Source organism: Danio rerio, chromosome 12 (assembly GCF_052040795.2).
Source record: "Danio rerio strain M-AB ecotype USA chromosome 12, GRCz13ab, whole genome shotgun sequence".
Taxonomy (NCBI): Eukaryota; Metazoa; Chordata; class Actinopteri; order Cypriniformes; family Danionidae; genus Danio; species Danio rerio.
In genome coordinates, this window is record NC_141032.1 from 20,064,069 (window position 1) to 20,083,525 (window position 19,457).

Below are 19,457 nucleotides of genomic sequence, written 5' to 3' on the forward strand. Positions count from 1 at the left end.
CTATAAAATAACTGTTCAAAGGTAGTTCATAATTTAAATTCCAGCTTCATTACTTCAGTCTTTAAAGTCACACAATGCTTCAGAAATCACTCTAATATTAATGATTATAGTTATTATTATTATTATTATTAAAAAAAAAATATATATATATATATATAATACATTTTAATGGTAATAATAATAAAAATAATAATGACTGAAGTTTTTTTATTTGAAACTACATACAATCAGTAAGAAAAATATTTAATAAATTATTAATGAATAATTATTAAAGTATTTAAAAATGTGTTTAATAAATGCTGCCTTCATGAACAAAATAATTTTATTTAAATTATTAAATAAAATGAATAATGATTAAAAAAACTGACCCCAAACTTTTGACATATATAATCTAAATGATAAAAATAATCTATTTTATATTTCTAGAACATCATGAAATCAGTAGGAAAATTGTTATTTAATCCTACAGTACATGCTGTATATACAGTTTAAGGCTAAATTATTAGCCTTGCTGTGATGTTTTCAAGTGATGTTTAACAGAGTAAAAACATTTTCACAGTGCTTCCTATAATTTTTTTTTCTACAAGAGAAAGTCTTTTTCTTTTAGTTTTGTTTATATATAAGTTTTAAAGTCAATTTTCTTAGCCTCCTTAAGATTTTTGAGATTCCTGATAAAACAGAACAAACCACCGTTGTCCAATTACTTGCCTATTTAACCAAACCAGCCTAGCTAACCCAATTAACCTAGCTAAGACTTTAAATTGCACTTTATGATGAATACCATTAAATTAAATAGTAAAAGATTGTGTACTGTCATTCTCTCTGTTAAACAGTACTTTGAAAATATTTTTAAAACGAATTACAATTTCACAGAAGGGCTAATAATTTTGCCCTCAAATATGTATATTCATAATGAATTTATTCTGATAATTAACAATTTTACATAATAATACACTAATATTTAAAAACATATGCTAAAACAAAAACATTTACAGCTTTTTTATGTCAGATGTATACATTAGGGCTGCACAATATATCGTTTTAGCATCGATATCGCAATGTGCGTGTCTGCAATAATCACATCGCATGATTTTGAGTTGGGTTATAATTGCACAATTCAGCTCAACAGTTGAGAATACATGAGATTTGTAGAGTGAACATTTATCATTTGCATTTGTTTTGAAGGCATTTCAAGAGAGTTTAAAGCATTCGGGCACAAAAAATACAGTCCCACTTTATATTAAGTGTACTTAACTACTATGTACTTGCATCAAAAAATAAATACATCGTACTTACTGAGTTCATAATGTATTTGAGAACACTTGTGGTGCTCGTGAGTTGGGATAGGAGTAGGGTTATGGACAGGCTTGGTGGTATGGGTGTGTTGAGGTGTAAGATATGGTCAACAGTGTATTTACAAATGTTATTACAGAAGTTAATTACAGATGTATTTACATACAGGTATTTAATCAAGCATAAGTACACAGTAAATACATGTATTTACACAATTAATACATTGCAACTAATTATTAATTTCTGTGTAAGTACAAATTAGTTAAGGACACTTAATATAAAGTGGGACCAAAAATACATTTGTAAATTTAAAGATAAAATTATTGTACTGAATTAATACAATGAAGACTATACAGTGTTATATTAATTTTATTTCATAATTCAATTTTTATACCTGAATACTGTTTGAAAAACCTTTAAGCACTGTTTATTTAACTTTTTTTCGTTGCTCTATTGTAGTTATTTTTGCTTGTAATGTTTTTGTTATTATTTATACATGATTTACACCCTTAGAAACTCACCTTAATCAATCCTAATAAACTATTTTATTTCCAAGTAGAGCTATTTAAGACATCTGGTGAAATTCTTTCATAATGCAATATTCACAGAAAAACTAAATATCGCAATGTTAGATTTTTCCAATATCATGCAGCCTTATTATACTTTAACCTTTTTTTAAGAATACGTATTAATAAATAAAAAAAAATGTATATTTTTCTGTCACATCCTGTGCCAATATATTAATATTCTTCATTTATTAAAAAATAACAACATACAAAAAAAAAGGGATCTAAAATCTGGAAACTAACAAGGAATTGTTATTTCAAAAAATGCAAAACCTTAAAATAATTGATCAAACTTTATAAAACTGTACTGCCTTTGTGAAACTGACCATCGCTGCATCACAGATGTTTTAAGAGAGTCAGACACGAAAACTCCAAAATAAAACAGCTGGAGTCATTTCTCTGTTAAGAAACCTTTTAAGTGTTCTTCTGAGAAATTAAGGCTGCTAAGAGGTTAGGTGTGATGAAAAAATGCAAACTGCAAAGTGTCATGACTTCAAAATGTCTTTCTTGAATGAATTTCACCACCTGGTGGTGAATTCTTTCAAATGCAACACATTTTGCAAATTCTGCAGATGCTGAAGCTCTCTAACCTCTGCAGGCTGCTTGCGCTGGCACTAGAATGGGACCGGTCATTATCTCTGGTCAAAGACACAACCTTCCAGGCCTTCCCACTGAGCTCGCTGGCAGTCACACCCTGACGAAAATAGACGGCCCGGTCTTCAAAAGCAATACCCCACACCTGAGGACAGAAACGCAGCACGATGATCTTCACATATATAAGCCAAATGGTTTTAGCACTTTTTTTCACTTATGATTCTCTCTAAAAACAGTAACCAAGTGCAGTATAAAAACATAAATATGACATTTTTGTACATTTGTGTATGACTTTTGTCTCTGGGGAGGAAAAGATTTAATTACATTTTAATACAAAGTCTTTATTTAATCGATAAATCAATCCAAATGAATTTTTTCTGAGTCAAGCCTTAAAAACATGTTAGTAGCCAACAGTATTTCAATCTCATATGTGAACTGCAAATGCATGCCTGATTAATGGAAAACATCAATAAAGACAGACATTAAGGACAGACCATAGAGGGAACATGACTAATCTCTGACCTGGTCATTGAGACCCACGTTGATCATGACCATTTCTCCAACCATACCAATCCAACCTGAGCCACAAGGATTATGGGAATTCACGCCCCGCCTAAACCAGACCTATAAGAAATAAGGAGATGATATGGGGGAAATGTAAGTTATAAAACCAAATTAAACCAAACAAACATGTATATACTGTACTTCTTCTCAAAAGTTTGTTCTGAACTGCTTTGAAGTCTAATGTTCACAAAAGCTGCACTTATTTGATCAAAATTAGATTTTTATAAAATATTACCATTTAGAATAGCTTTTTTTACAGTAAAATAACTAATAGCTACATTATTTATTAATAATTTATTATTTATTTTATTAATAATTGATTATTTATTTTATTAATAATAATTCATTATTTATTAAAATAATTAATAAACAACCAAATATTTAAATATATTTCTATATATTTTTATGTATACATACTTTAAAACATCATTTAAATTAAGCAAAGCCAATTTTTTTGCAGCCCAGACTCTATTCTTATGTCATGTAATCCTTTAGAAATTGTTCTAATATGCTGCTTCGGTGCTCAGGAAAGATTTTTTATTATATCATCATCAATATTGAAAACTGCTGTGTAGCTTAAAGGTGCAGTACTTGATTGTCTTTAGAATTTTTTTTTTTTGTGCTGGTTGAAAGTCTCTTTACATTGCAATAGTACTGATTAAAGTAAATGAACTAAATGTATTTATATGTATTTTTATATTCTGGGTGAGGCATAAAAACTAAAAAATGTTCATCCAATTAAATATTGTCAGACTGACAAATAACTCAATTACGACAGGTAACTCAAACTGTCTGTCAACAAATTTCAATTTGAAATTCTGCACAGCCTCTTTAAGCAGACAGATACTTCACTCGCGCGCACACGTGAAGAGTGAATCAAAAAAACTGAACTGAAACTAAATTATTAAAAATAAACCTGCGAGACTTAATTTATGTCCTGCGGCAAAAATATTTTTATTATACTTTTAGTGATCTGCTTAAGGTAGGTCAATTTATTTCTTTGCTTTTGATGAAGCAGCATTCAACTTAAGCTCTTTAGACCATGCTGCTGAACAATTCTCAGTGTTTCGCGGCAATGCCTTTAAATAAATAATTTATTTAGGCCTGTTTTCATTATTCATTTATTTTCATTATTCGTTTATTATTATGTACAATAATCGAGACATAAAATGAGACAGTAAAATATAATCAACAACGAAAATGGAAATAAAAACAGAAATAAAAAACATAAATAAAAATGTCTTGTCTTAGTCCTATCAAAATAGCAAACACTGAACATCTTTCTATATTTAGGCTAAAAGACAGATTTATTTATTTATTTATTTATTTATTTATTTATTTAAGACTACTTATTTGTACTGAATGTTTGTGCTTTTATATTAGTTGTCTTTTATTTACTCAAGCAAACATAAACCTGAACTTCTTTCTGAAAGACCAACTTGGCCTTGTATGCATGAAAAGAAAGATTGTTTCTGAAAGGGCTTTTGCCAAAAACGCAGAATCCAAACTTTTCTAATCCCTGAATCAATATTGGAATTAATTTTTCATGCTGGAGGGCAATGACCTTATACAGTTCAAAACAACGATCTGAAGGATGACACCACAGCTGAAGTATTACGTTTAGACAGGTATGTTTTAAAACTATTTCAGCCACGCAAAGCTGATGTCGACTGTGTTCAAAAGTAACGTCCTTTTGCAGCATCGATAATAAAGTCGGTTAAATAGACCCGAGCATTCATTTAGTTGTTCACGTGAAAAAGGAGCTGAAAACAAACAACGTACTGAACATGATCGAGGATCAGCCAGCACAATTGAAAATAAAAAGTCACTTATTCTCTTGGTAACCTAAAAGTGTAGTGTATCTCTAAAAATCTCTAAGCTATTATGCTAATGCTAGCCTTCTGGCAGATCACCTACTGCACCTTTAACATTCTCATTTCAGCATTATTTAATGGTACTTCAGGTCACCTCCACTAACTTCATCCAGTCTAAAAAAAGAAAAAAACAGCACTGATTTCTTTCAAGAAGAAAAACGTTTGAATGGTACTGCTTGTAGTAATTGTAATTTCATGTAGATTTTTCACCATGTCCAGCATTGATCATTTACCATGAATGATAATATAACCTCCAATAAAAATAATAATAATAACAATAAAATGCTAAACTGATAAAGAATTGCATTTTAATTAGTGGTCTCAGAATTTAGATCTCACTGTATGTGCAAGTGTGATATTTACTTTACATCACATTTACATTCAGCAGACGCTATTGTTTAAAGCGACTTACAATTGAGGAAGCATTCAGCTTTTTATTAAGAAGAGGCAATACACACAAAGGCTGTATTTACACTGCAGATCCTGATAGTCAATTCTATTTTTGTGACTGCATACAATTTTTTGGATGACCAGCTTACATCGTTTTTTTAAAAGTATCCGATATCTGCGTTTACACTGCACACAGCAAAAGGCACAATGACCTGGAATAAAAGAGTGGCCGCTGACTGACAGCTGATAATAAAAGAGCGCTCTTCTTTCCAGTATTTAATCTGTTCTCAGGTTTTCATTTTTTAATTTTATTTTTTACAAGTAGTTTTACTATAGTTTATGGCAGAAAAGTTATCATTTGGCCATATTCTTTAAATTGAGGCTTTTTTTTTAAACCAGTAGGGATTTTAATGTCATGTCCAGTGTTGGAGGTAATGCATTACAAGTAACGCAAGTTACGTTATAATATTACTATTTCTATTTCTAAGTAGTGTAACAAGTAAAGTAACGCATAAATTTTTTAAAATAAGCAATAATATTTGAATACATTTTTAAAAAAATGTTATGCGAGTTACTTTTTTAATAAATTAATTAACTTTCAAAATGATAAATTGCTGAATTAAAATGAGTTACAATGAATCACACAGTCAATGAGAGAATGTGTTCATTATTTTGAACACATTAAAGAAAAGGAAAAAAGAATTTTCTCAATGGACAGTGATTTTACTTAAGATAAATAATAGAAAAGTAGCAAACACATTGCTTTAAACTTTCAATAATCTGTATATCCAACATGTAGAGATCTGTTTGATAATATTACCCTAAAATATAGATATTTTTGTTTTTTAAAGTTAAATTAAGGTTATACAGGGAGTGCAGAATTATTAGGCAAGTTGTATTTTTGAGGAATCATTTTATTATTGAACAACAACCATGTTCTCAATGAAACCAAAAAACTCATTAATATCAAAGCTGAATATTTTTGGAAGTAGTTTTTAGTTTGTTTTTAGTTTTAGCTATTTTAGGGGGATATCTGTGTTTGCAGGTGACTATTACTGTGCATAATTATTAGGCAACTTAACAAAAAACAAAAATATACCCATTTCAATTATTTATTTTTACCAGTGAAACCAATATAACATCTCCACATTCACAAATATACATTTCTGACATTCAAAAACAAAACAAAAACTAATCAGGGACCAATATAGCCACCTTTCTTTGCAAGGACACTCAAAAGCCTTCCATCCATGGATTCTGTCAGTGTTCTGATCTGTTCACCATCAACATTGCGTGCAGCAGCAACCACAGCCTCCCAGACACTGTTTAGAGAGGTGTACTGTTTTCCCTCTTTGTAAATCTCACATTTGATGATGGACCACAGGTTCTCAATGGCGATCAGATCAGGTGAACAAGGAGGCCATGTCATTAGTTTTCCTTCTTTTATACCCTTTCTCGGCACCCACGCTGTGGAGTACTTGGACGCGTGTAATGGAGCATTGTCCTGCATGAAAATCATGTTTTTCTTGAAGGATGCAGACTTCTTCCTGTACCACTGCTTAAAGAAGGTTTCTTCCAGAAACTGGCAGTAGGATGGGAGTTGAGCTTGACTCCATTCTCAACCCGAAAAGGCCCCACAAGCCCATCTTTGATGATACCAGCCCAAACCAGTACTCCACCTCCACCTTGCTGGTGTCTGAGTCGGACTGGAGCTCTCTGCCCTTTACCAATCCAGCCACGGGCCCATCCATCTGGCCCATCAAGACTCACTCTTATATCATCTGTCCATAAAACCTTAGAAAAATCAGTCTTGAGATATTTCTCAGCCCAGTCTTGACGTTTCAACTTGTGTGTCTTGTTCAGTGGTGGTCGTCTTTCAGCCTTTCTTACCTTGGCCATGTCTCGGAATATTGCACACCTTATGCTTTTGGGCACTCCAGTGATGTTGCAGCTCTGAAATATGGCCAAATTGGTGGCAAGTGGCATCTGGCCGCTGCACGCTTGACTTTTCTCAGTTCATGGGCAGTTATTTTGCACCTTGGTTTTTCCACACACTTTTTGCGACCCTGTTGACTATTTTGAATAAAACGCTTGATTGTTCGATGATCACGATTCAGAAGCTTTGCAATTTTAAGAGTACTGCATCCCTCTGCAAGATATCTCACTATTTTTTACTTTTCTGAGCCTGTCAAGTCCCTCTTTTGACCCATTTTGCCAAAGGAAAGAAAGTTGCCTAATAATTATGCACACCTGATATAGGGTGTTAATGTCATTAGACCACACCCCTTCTCATTACAGAGATGCACATCACCTAATATTCTTATTTGGTAGTAGGCTTTCAAGCCTATACAGCTTGGAGTAAGACAACATGCATAAAGAGGATGATGTGGTCAAAATACTCATTTGCCTAATAATTCTGCACTCCCTGTACAGTGTGTAAAAAAGAAAGAAACAGTTCTGAAATTGATCAAGTCTCAGCCAGGTAACAAAAAGTAACACAAAAGTAACGTAATGCATCACTTACTGTAAAAAGTAACAGAGGCTACGTTCACACTGCAAGGCTTAGTGCTCAAATCAGATTTTTCTCAGATCGGATTTTTTTGCATAGCTGTTCACATTGTTGTTATAAATGTGGCCAATATCAGATTTGCAGAGTGAATAGATCATGGTCCTAAACTGACCCGCATGCGCAAAAGTACAGTTACGGACAGCACAAAGTGTCTAATTATGCACACAATATGTATACTGTATGAAGCACGTTGTCAGATTATGCTTAATATGATTATTGCCCTTTTCACAGACAACTGTGGTGTATTTCATGAACTGTAAAGGGTTGTTCTGCTACTAATAAAGGGTATTTCATCATTTGAAACCTAAATTAAGTCTCTTGTGATTAAAAACACTGATCATTTGTGATTCAGGACAATCACGGTGTGAGTCTTTCTGACCACCAGTGTAATGAACTCATCAAGGGTTAATGAACAGCCGCAGACTGAATTTTGAAGGCAGAGTTGATTTATCTCTGTTTGCAGAGTTAATTTATTGTACTTCGTTATAAACAGCAGGCACGTGCAGAAGGGGGATTTGGGTGCTTGAGCACCTGCCCTTTTTTCTCTCAGAGAGAAAGTTTCCCTCCAATTGAAAGTGCTCCCTCCTTTGCGTACCAATCACCTAGGCTTGCCACGATAGACGTGTTGACGGTGATACCGGTGTTAAGACGCAACACCGGTGACATTACTTTTCCACCGTGACACCGTCTCCACATTTGTTTTTTTAAAGTATTCGTTTTTTTTTTTTAATTAAACTTTTATTTGAAATAAATGGAAAATATAATTATAATTAATTGACTTAAAACGAGAGCATGCTCTATAATTATCATCTGAACATAGCTACAATGTGTTATATTTCATTTATCACGTGAGGAGAAAAGAGGAGTCGAATTTACAGAAAAAGGATGGCGGATGATTTATTGTCAAAACGCAATGCAAAAGCGCCTGTTTGGCAATATTTTGGGTTCAACCCAAATATATATATATATATATATATATATATATATATATATATATATATATATATATATATATATATATATATATATATATATATGATTATTATTATTAAGTATTGTTTATTTTGTTTTTTGAAAAGTTTATTTTTACAATTTGACACTTTTAAACCACTGCTCTAACACACCAATGTTCTAACCAACAGGTGTAACCCACTGTGTCTTCATGATGCCCCCAGATCCAATTCATATTGGATAAATTTCCACATATGAACAAGGCCTTAATCTGATTTAAGTAAATCGAACTCCATGTGACTTTTTCATGCCTACAAGTACATGGGCCATATGCAATCTGTGCAACATTGGGTAATTTGAACCATGCAATGTAAATGCAGCCAAAAGTGCTACTGTAATTACACAAAGCAAAAGTTTGTGCTCAGAGAATTAAGTGCTAGAGTTAGGAGGGGATAGAGTTTTTTATAGAGAGAAGAGTGTTTCTACAGGTGGTTTGTGTTATTTTCTTATTTTTTATAAGATGTTGAGTCATTGTAAGACTGTGTCTAATGCAAATGTGCAAGTGCAAAAGTGTTGCAAGTCCGTATCACATTAAATGAAATGATGACTTACTTTATGATCTTTAGTGACAGCCCACACTACATTCACACCAACAGCTACATGTACAGCACCCACTCCAGGGTTCGGTGACTCCACTGTCACCCACGATGACCCTGTGATTACATCAGTGGTATTAGAAACAGACAGGAATATAATACTTCTACTGAATGAAAGTATATATCAATATAAATATAAATTTAAAAAAAGTTTAAATCACAGCTCAGCCAATGTAAATGTACTGCAGAACTACATTCACCCCTAAGACAGTCTCTGCCAATCCCCTCTCTGACTAGCAGATGACCTTCCCACAGGACGGCCCACACCAAGTCACCAGGCCCACAGCTGATCTGCACGACCTCTCCTGGTACGGTCACCTCCTCCCAAAAGGAGCCCTCAGGATTATGGTGGTTGATGCCACTGCGGAACCACACCTGCTCAAATTAAGAGGAAAATATATATATATCAAACTCATCAGATTATTATGTTAGTATGAAAAGCAAACTGTAATGCTATATAAACATATTCTTTTCATTATCTTCTAGGAACAAATGTATTTCGCCCTAGGGCTTTAATGCTACAAGCCCCAAATTTGGTCAAAAGCTGTGTTCTGCATTGCTGTTTGTTGCTATAACTTTTTTTCAACTGGTCCAAGTTTCGGTTTTGACGTAAAATGGGACCTAATTTTTTTTAAAGATTTATTTTTGGCAATTTTGCCTTTATTTGACAAGACAGTAGGTTGACAGAAAGTGAGGTGGGAGAGAGAGGGGGGTACAATCAGGAAAGGTTCATGCCCGGAGCCACTGGGCTACTGCGCCGACAACATGAGACCTAACTTTGATTAATTACAACTCTGAATAAGATTTTTTTTCAGATAAGATAGCTCTTCACTATCACCAACACCCAACCGCACACCCTCCCTGGGCTCTTTACCTTCACAAACACCCCACCACCAACATTTTAAACTTGTAAGGGCCTACTCACACTATGCCATCCGTACCGTGCCCAGGCCCGTTTCGTTTGAGAAGTGTGAGTGCGCTGAATCGGGCTCAAGCACAGTTCACTTGGCCGGCCTTGGCCCGGTTGGAAGAGGTGGGCCTGAGCGCGGTTCACTTGGGCTTTGGCACAGTACGCTTGTGTGTGAGTGCAAAACGCGCCAAAACCCGAAACTGAAAGTCTCTAAGGACTGTTTGGCGAAATATTTAACTGCATGTCACTACAACCGACTGAAACAATATAACAAGAGCAATCTCCACTGTACTGAGTGAGAGCGCTCACAGCGCAGCATCGATGACGTAAGCGTATCCAGGCCTGATTAGTGTGAGTGCCGGCCATCGGGGGAGATGGGAGGGGGGACAAGCGTGCTTTGGCCCGGTTCGAGGCAACTGTACATAGTGTGAGTACGGCCTAAACCTTATTCCTGAGGTGCAGCTGATCACAGAGAGTCGGAACAGATCTTTTAATCAGTTTCTTTGCCAACTCTGTTTTGTGGACATGCTTACTGTATATGCAGAGACATATTAATATGCTCCTGTCAATCAATTCAGTGGGTGGGGAAAACCACACTCCCATAGTATATCACATCGTGGTGGGCCTCAAAATCGCTGGGATTTGGATCCAAAGTTAACGTCAGGAAGTAAAAAAAAAACAAGAGATATTTTTATCACTCCAATATGACATTGGACACACTAAACCTACACACGGTTCTGTCTAAACAGATTACAAAAGTTGATTTACCATCATAGGTGCCTTTTAAGATGTCAGAGTGTCATGGTGGGTTGTTGGCCACTGTGTGTAAGCTTAGAATGGATTGAGTTCTCACCTTGCCCTGCAAAGAAACAGCCCACAGTGCCAAACACCCTCTGGGCTCCTCAGTGACTTCCCAACCACCACAAGTGATGTCATTAAACGGGTCAGGAAGACTCCCGGTCTGATCTGAGGGGATCTGCTCACACATATGAAAATCAAAAGACACAATGTTTTCATGAGCATTATAGATAACTAATCTAAATAAATTATCTAGAATCACTGTATAATAGCTGGCATATGACATTTAAAAAAAGACGTTTATTTTTTAAAGTTTAATCTAACAAAATATTCCCTGACTTTAGTCTTTTGAATCTAATACTTGTTTTCAGGTAACGTGTTTTGGCTGAACTCAAAGATAATGTAATATATTCATTTATGTAATCACGTAAACTGATTCTGAAATATCTGCATTTATTTCTTATGTTGAATAAACAAATAGTATGTTATACTTTTATAATGGCCATTATTTAAGATTAAAACTGGTATCCAACAAGAGAGAGTGTATTATTTGTATTTTTCACAGAAAATGAAAGGAGGCAGTTAAGTTATAGGCTCCGTTTTGTTATAAATATGCTTGCAGTGATGATGACTGTCATATAAATATGCAGCTACACGATGCCTCAACATTTTTGGTGTCTGTTGTTAATTTCAAAATAAAAAATAGGCAGTTCCTCATATAATGTGTTTTTTGATTGTTAAGAAAGGGAAACCACGTAGCCAAGGTGATGTGAATGAGGTCATAAAGTACACTGTTCCCTTTGAAGATTTACTCGACGTGTCTTTCGAAGTTTGCTTTCCATATCAATCTTGTGAAGTCTGAACTTACAAAGAAAGGATGCAGAACTGAAGTTTGTGTAGGCTACTTAATATTGAGGAAAAAGCCCCAATCAAATAGGCCAATGTCTGCAGCCCTGCCTCCATTTTTAGATGTCTCTGTTTTCCCCCATCCACGCTAACATGGAGCAGCAGTGTTTTAAAACGAAAACGGCCTCTTCAGCATTTTCAAAAAGCTGTGTTTTCAGGGCTCGAAAACTCTGGGGTAGTGTGGACGGAACGTGTAACTGTAGCAAAACTTATGTGTTTAAAGCTAAAACAAATCAGTGTAAAAGGGGCCTTAGTCACCAGAAAAACTACTATAAAGACTGTCAAATAATTTGTGACCAGTTACAGAGGAAAATGCTAAAATAATTCAGATTTTTTTACTGGACATCTCTGGGAAATAAGTTAATTTATTCATAAACTGGTGTTTATTAAAAATAATTAATATTAAAATGATAATTTGAATATATTCAACTTTTATTTCAAAGTTAAAAGATACGTTTAATACTTTATATTTTTGTCTTTAAAACTGACTGCTGACTTCAATGTTACTTTGATACATGCTTTAGGATTGTTATAATTAACAAAATAACCAAACAACATTTTTTTTTTTAAAACATTGATACACACCTTGACCCAAGTGTCCTGTGCCTTGTACCTTCTGTATCGTAACCATCTGCGGCGACGCACACAAGAGTTCCATTTTTTATCTTTAGTGTAAGTAGCTGGAAAATCAATAGCATATGTCCATCCCTGAAAACACACACAAGATTTAGTTTTACACCTTAAAGCAAGTGAAAGCAAGCTCTTTTTTTTTGTTTGTTTGTTTTTCAGACGTCAGTACTGACCCCTTTCTCTGTGGGCTCTCCTCCAAAGTTTTCATCCACATACCAGTCCCCTTCCCACTCCCAGTTCTCAGAGGGCAGCTGAAAGTCAGCCAGAGGTTGGTGCTTCAGCCCGGTGACATCACTCCACTGCCATCGGTCACTGGGCAACAACCGGTCTGAGAAGCCATCGACTGGGTTCCACCTCTTTTCGGGAACAGGAAGCACATTAATGCCTAATATGTCACGAATACATGATAAACAGTAGTGTTTATCATAAAACAGAAGTGCAAAGTTCTTTCGAGCTGTATTTGTATTCATTTAATGACTATAAAATCGTCATATACTGTAACCATCCTATTTTATTACACCTTGAATAGCAAGTAAACAAATAATGTTTAGGTCAAGCTTTATTTTGATGGTCCATTTGTTGAATTTAAGTTACATTGATTTCACATGCCAACTAATTCTCATTAGATTAGACTGTTAGGTTGAGGTTGACGTTAGGGTTAGTGTAAGTTGACATGTACTTGCAAAGTTTCTTATAGTCAGGTAAATGTCTGTTAAAGGAGAAGTATCAACAGATCTTTGGCAGACAGTCTGCTAATACTCAAATAGGCCATCAAAATAACCAGTTACCAATGTTTATTATTATTTTTATTCATATTTTGAATATAATACACTTCTTTAAAATCATAAAATGATACATTAAATTTTTCAGAAGTGGCACTAAAAATGTATAATGTTGAAAATGTCTGCATTCTATTTTAATCAAAATGATAAGCAGCATAACTGATGTCAACAGTGATAATAATCAAAATGTTTCTTAAGCACCAAATCAGAATATGAGCTTGATTTGTACAGGGCCATGTGATAGTACCAAAAAAAAAAAAAAAAAAAAAAACTTCTATCACGTCAATAAAAAAGAAAATTACAACTAAAAGCAAGTACTATATACAATATTACGATTTTTGCTTAAAAGATTTTTTTATTTGAAAAGGGTCAAAATTCCCTGATCTTTTGATATTAAAGAAGTTACAGTATTATACAAACATTCTGTAAGTTTCGGAACTCAATACCTTGATGTTACTCTAAAAACAGTTTATATTGAAGATAATGGGGAAAAAAATGAGAGAAAATGGAACATTCCACTCTGTGATGCAATAGGGAATATAATATGCAAACTGTAAGCCAATCACAGCAGTGGCTATTTAATTTTAAGTCTATAGTCTGCCACATCCATTCAAACAGTGTGTTCTGATAAAGGAATCAAAAACTCACAAACAATGTCAAACTACTTCTACATTTAGATTTAGGTTTATGTCAAAATTTTGCTTAGATTAGTAGACCTTAGAGAACAGTACAAAATAAAAAAAGCTGACAATTCACAACCCCTATCAAATGCAATAAAATCAAACAAATGCAGCTTTGATAAGCATTTTTTAAGCCTTATGTGCTGTTGGGGATGTTTTCATTTTGAGTCCTAATTTAGCCATAACTTTTTCTGTGTTTAAGCTCAATGATCATCATTTAAATGATTTTTGGTGACAAACCTTATTTTGACACATATTTTGAGAAATTTGCTTTGAAATGAAATTAAAAATAAATTAAAAAAACTCAACGATATACTCTGGGCAAATACACTACCCTATGATTATGTTAGAGATGAAAACATTCACAAAATTTAACTGCTATAAAAATGCTTCAGATAAAATTGAATTCATTTTTTTCATACTTTTTTTTTTCATAAATAAACCTCCAGATCCAGATCAAAACTACTAAATTGTTAAAAAAAAATGTACAGGATTTGAACTCTTTAATTGCCAAATGTATAGAACACACAAAATTACTTATTTTTATCAAATATTTTATTTTATTATTTTTTCACTTATTTTATCACATTCTTGGGCGTGAAAATTTAGTACCAACATTGCCTTCGAAGCATCCAAAAATTCTTTTTTTTTTTTGCACAGGTCTATCTAAAGAGTTAATGGTGCCAACTGATGATCAACAGTAAAAATGACAAATTTTACCTCTTCCTAACAGGGAAAACCACCAACAATCAAAAATGCATGATTATATTGTATGATGTCACGGCTTTGCAATTAAATAATGTGGTTATAATGAAAGTCAATGGAGCAAAAACAGCCACCAACAGTAAATTAGAGAGGAAAAAAATGAAAAATCTTATGCTGCACAAAAACTAACAATGAATTAAAGGCAATGTTGTTGCTAATCTGCAAGACTGCGATAAAAGGTAAAAACAAACACAGTCCACAACAACTTTTTATATTGAAAAGAAGTGGTTTTGCGTTTTTTTCACCAAATCAGTGACATCACTTATGAATTTGGCAATAAAAGAGTTAAAATCCTGTGAATTATAAAAACATTTAGTAGTTTTGATCAGGACTGAGGTTGATTTACAGATTTCTGTATTCTGTATTTCTGAAAAAAAAAAAAAAATAGAAAAAAAAATTTATCTGATGCATTTTTACAGCATTTTAATCCAGTGGATGTTTTTATCCCTAACATAACAAATAGGTAGTAAACACATTATGTAAATGCATATTATGTAAATATTTTAGACCTCTATTGCATATGAGAGGCATTTTTTCATTATAATTTATCAGACTTCATTTAAATTTTACTTCTACATATTGGTCCCAATATACCATTTGGTGGATTTTTCAATATTCAATAAAATAAACACTGCATTATGAAATAATACACATTAAAATCATTGTACATTCATCATGAAATGCAATATTTAACATATTATATAACAAATTTTAAATAGGGTTGCACGGTTTACCGGTACTATGGTAGAATCGCGATATTATGGCTCCCAAATACTGGCGGTGCCACTGTAGTTTGTAAATGGTAATATCGTCATTAACGGTTTATCTACAATAGATAATCTTGCATGAGGAAAAGTCACTAAAATGCTCACACGTTTGAGCAACAATAAAACATTTTATTTTAATAGTCTGTGGAGCCCTTTATGGTTGCAAAACTGTGTAGAATTTCTTTCTCTTATGGTAGCCTATTGCACATTTTCTAATGCTTAAAGGGCACCTAGGTTACCCCTTTTTCAGATTTACTATAAGTCTTTTGCGTCTCTAGAATGTGTGTATAAAGTTTCAGCTCAAAACACTCATCAGATTTTTCATTATACCTTTTACAAGATGCTGTTTTATACTGATTTCCACCAGGGGGGGGTTTTGTCGTACTGCGCCTTTAAGACAAGTTCTGCCTGCCTACTGTTTCTATGTGCCTTCGCGCATGCTTTAATCTCCTCCCTCGGCTGCGTCAGACAACAGACAGACTTAAAGGAAGAAGGTCTCACGTAGCGTTTGTGAGAAATACTACAGTAAGAACTAATATTTACTAATCAGTATTGTGAAGTTGCATTGATGAGTCACACACAATATCGTTACAAAGTTCACGCGCGCACACACACACACACACACACACAGAGAGAGAGATACACACGCACAACGCAGCTGACACACACACACACAGGCAGGCAGGCAAACAGACAGACAGAGCGCGCTTAGCTTAGCACTGTTTTTGCACTCAAATGTGACAGGATACAGGCTAACCTCCAGTGCTGTGTGGATATCTGTTATGCTAGTGTACAAAATAAACCTGATTTAACTTCCACAAACCGGGATTGAAGCGTCTTCTTTTATAATTGTTCTGACACGCGGCTGTGCTGATGAAGTAAAGCTTAAGTAAATCGCTGTAATTAATTACACACATCTCTGTTTTAAAACACTTTAAACATGCGAAACTTACTCTTAATCACATTTGATGATGATTGCTGATCCTAGCGAACAGAACAGAGCTTTTATTCCCGGTTGCTTTGCGTATGTCTGTCTGGTCTAGTTGACATATTCACGTGACTACCGGAACATGTTAATGCGCGCAGCTGTCAATCAATTCGGTGGGCGGGGGGACCACACTCCTACATAAAGTTGCGGTCGGTCTGAAAACCGCTCTAATTGGTCCACCGTTTTTATGCTGTTAAATTGAAAAAAAAAAGGACTGGGTGTGTTTATATCACCCCAATATGACGGTCTATACACTATATATACACATATGTTTGTCCTAATAGCTTGAAAAGTAGATTTTTCACCATAGGTGCCCTTTAAGTTCATATGCACACCTGAAACGGTTCATGTCTGTTCCTGTTAATATGATTCAATAGGCGCACCTGGTTTTCATACGTGTCCTCTTGGTAGCGGATGGGCACATCACTTGCATGGACGTTCAGGTAGATGTTGTGGTCACAGGCAATGCTCCAGCAACACTGCTGCACAGCCGTGATGCGCTTGAACTCCAAATGGGCCTCGCGACAATGTTCCCACTGCTGTCCCGCTGTCGAAAGACTGTAAACCCTCCCGTACACATCAACAGCCCACAGGAGGGAGCTCGGCATAATGCTCCCTGCTGAACACACAAGAGAGAGAGATATCTGAAGATAAACAAACATCTCAGCATCAGTCTCCAACTACAAAACACATTTAGAAAAGAAACAAGGCGGCAAAAAGTTAATTGCGTTTAAATGAAACATCGTATGAAACAGACATTCCTGCCTACTCTCTCCTCTGCTTTGACAGCAGCTCTACAATCAGCTGATTCTCATTACTGCTCCTCAAGCTGCCAAAACACTCCTGATACACAGGAGGAGAACTTTTGAAGAGCTTTATTTGCTGCCTTTTAAGCGACAAAGAAAACCAAGATCCAAGCAATACAAACTCTATGAATCGAAGTAAATCACAGACCACACTTAAAATACTCAACTGTGGTAGCACCACGTTAGTCATGTTCATTCATTCATTAGTCCTTTTATTGATCTGGGATTGCGACAGCGGAATGATGCGCCAACTTATCCAGCATTTCTTTAACGCAGCAGATACCCTTCCAGCTGCAACCCATCACTTTAAAACATCCACACACTCATTCACGCACATACACTACAGAGAATTTTAGCAAACTCAATTCACCTGTACCACATGTCTTTGGACTTGTGGGGGAAATGGAGCACCCAAAGGAAACCCTCACGAACACGGGGAGAACATGCAAACTCCGTACAGAAATACCAACTGACCCAGCCGAGGCTTGAACCAGCGACCTTCTCACAGCAGTGAGGCGAATGTCCTGCCCACTGCACCACCACGTTGCCACATTAATAATTTTGCAGAATGAATAAACTAATTGTTTACCTACAACATTAACAAATCACCCCACAAGAAAAAAACTAATTCATAGTACTACATGTATATACACCTACAGGCTGCTTGTTAATGCAAATTTCTAATCAGCCAATCACATGGCAGTAACTCATTTAGGCATGTCTACATGGTCTAGATCAGGGCTGCTCAACCCTGTTCATGGAGATCTACCTTACTGCAAAGTTCAGCTCCAACCCTGATCAAACACACCTGAACCAATGAATTAGGACCTGAACAGCACTTATTTAATTTATAAGATAATTACAGGCAGGTGTGTTTGATATGGGTTGCAACTGAAATCTGCAGGAAGGTCGATCTCCAGGAACAGGACTGAGCACCCCTGGTCAAGATGATCTGCTGCAGTTAAATCAGAGCATCAGAAAGGGTGAAGAAAGGTGATTTAAGTGATGTTGAACGTGGCATGGTTGTTGGTGCCAGATGGGCTGGTCTGAGTATTTCAGAAACTGCTGATCTACTGGGATTTTCACGCACAACCATCTCTAGAGTTTACAGAGAATGGTCTGAAAAAGAGAAAATATCCAGTGAGCAGCAGTTCTTTGGGTGCAAATGCATTGTTGATGCCAGAGGTCAGAGGAGAATGGCCAGACTGGTTCAAGCTGACAGAAAGGCAACAGTAACTGAAGAACAACTGAAGAATGACGAAGAGATTTTCTGAACGCACAACACGTCCAATCTTGAGGCAGATGGGCTACAGCAGCAGAAGACCACACCAGGTGCCACTCCTGTCAGCTAAGAACATAAAACTGAGGCTACAGTTTGCACAGGCTCACCAAAATTGGACAATAGAAGATTGGAAAAATGTTGCCTGTTTTGACGAGTCGCGATTTCTGCAGCAGCATTTGGATGGTAGGGTCAAAATTTGGCATCAACAACCTGAAAGCATGGATACATCCTGCCTTGTATCAATGGTTCAGGCTGGTGAAGGTGGTGTTATGGTGTGGGGGATATTTTCTTGGCCCATTAGTACAACTGAGAATCGTGTCAACTCTACAGCCTACATTAAAATTGTTGCTGACCATGCCCATCCCTTAATGACCACAGTGTACCCATCATTTGATGGCTACTTCCAGCAGGATAACGCAACATGTCATTGAAGAAGAAATATCTAGGACTGGTTTCTTGAACATGTCAATGAGCTCACTATACTCAAATGGCCTCCACAGTCACCAGATCTCATTCCAATAGAGCACCTTTGGGATGTGGTGGAACGGGAGATTCACATCACAGCTGAAAAAATCTGCATCAACTGTGTGATGCTATCATGTCAATATTAACCAAAATCTCTGAGGAATATTTCCAGCACCTTGTTGAATCTATGCCACGAAGGATTAAAGCAGTTCTAAAGGGAA

The 19,457-nt window shown here is 35.4% G+C and overlaps 2 protein-coding genes across 8 annotated transcripts in view; both read right to left on the reverse strand.

Annotated features, from left to right (window-relative positions):
- The window catches only part of ccz1 (CCZ1 vacuolar protein trafficking and biogenesis associated), a 171,492-nt gene that overhangs the window by 138,056 nt on the left and 13,979 nt on the right, over positions 1 to 19,457 (reverse strand). The window lies entirely within an intron of this gene.
- The window catches only part of tecpr1a (tectonin beta-propeller repeat containing 1a), a 52,680-nt gene that overhangs the window by 32,262 nt on the left and 961 nt on the right, over positions 1 to 19,457 (reverse strand). For 4 of the 7 annotated variants that reach the window (XR_015504010.1, XR_015504009.1, XM_087276055.1 and 1 more), the window contains exons 2-9: positions 17,067 to 17,302; positions 12,875 to 13,057; positions 12,657 to 12,779; positions 11,221 to 11,343; positions 9,658 to 9,832; positions 9,414 to 9,514; positions 2,976 to 3,077; positions 2,450 to 2,598 (exon numbers count right to left, since the gene is read on the reverse strand). Coding sequence is in view for 4 of the 7 variants with exons in the window: in XM_087276055.1 (XP_087132181.1) it covers positions 2,450 to 2,598; positions 2,976 to 3,077; positions 9,414 to 9,514; positions 9,658 to 9,832; positions 11,221 to 11,343; positions 12,657 to 12,779; positions 12,875 to 13,057; positions 17,067 to 17,291 (1,181 nt within the window). In the remaining 3 variants the exon portion in view is untranslated. Of the gene's footprint in view, positions 1 to 2,449; positions 2,599 to 2,975; positions 3,078 to 9,413; positions 9,515 to 9,657; positions 9,833 to 11,220; positions 11,344 to 12,656; positions 12,780 to 12,874; positions 13,058 to 17,066; positions 17,328 to 17,452; positions 17,613 to 17,859; positions 18,014 to 19,457 lie in introns of those variants that run through there. The other 3 variants (XR_015504011.1, XM_087276056.1, XM_087276057.1) reach the window with 2 other exon arrangements.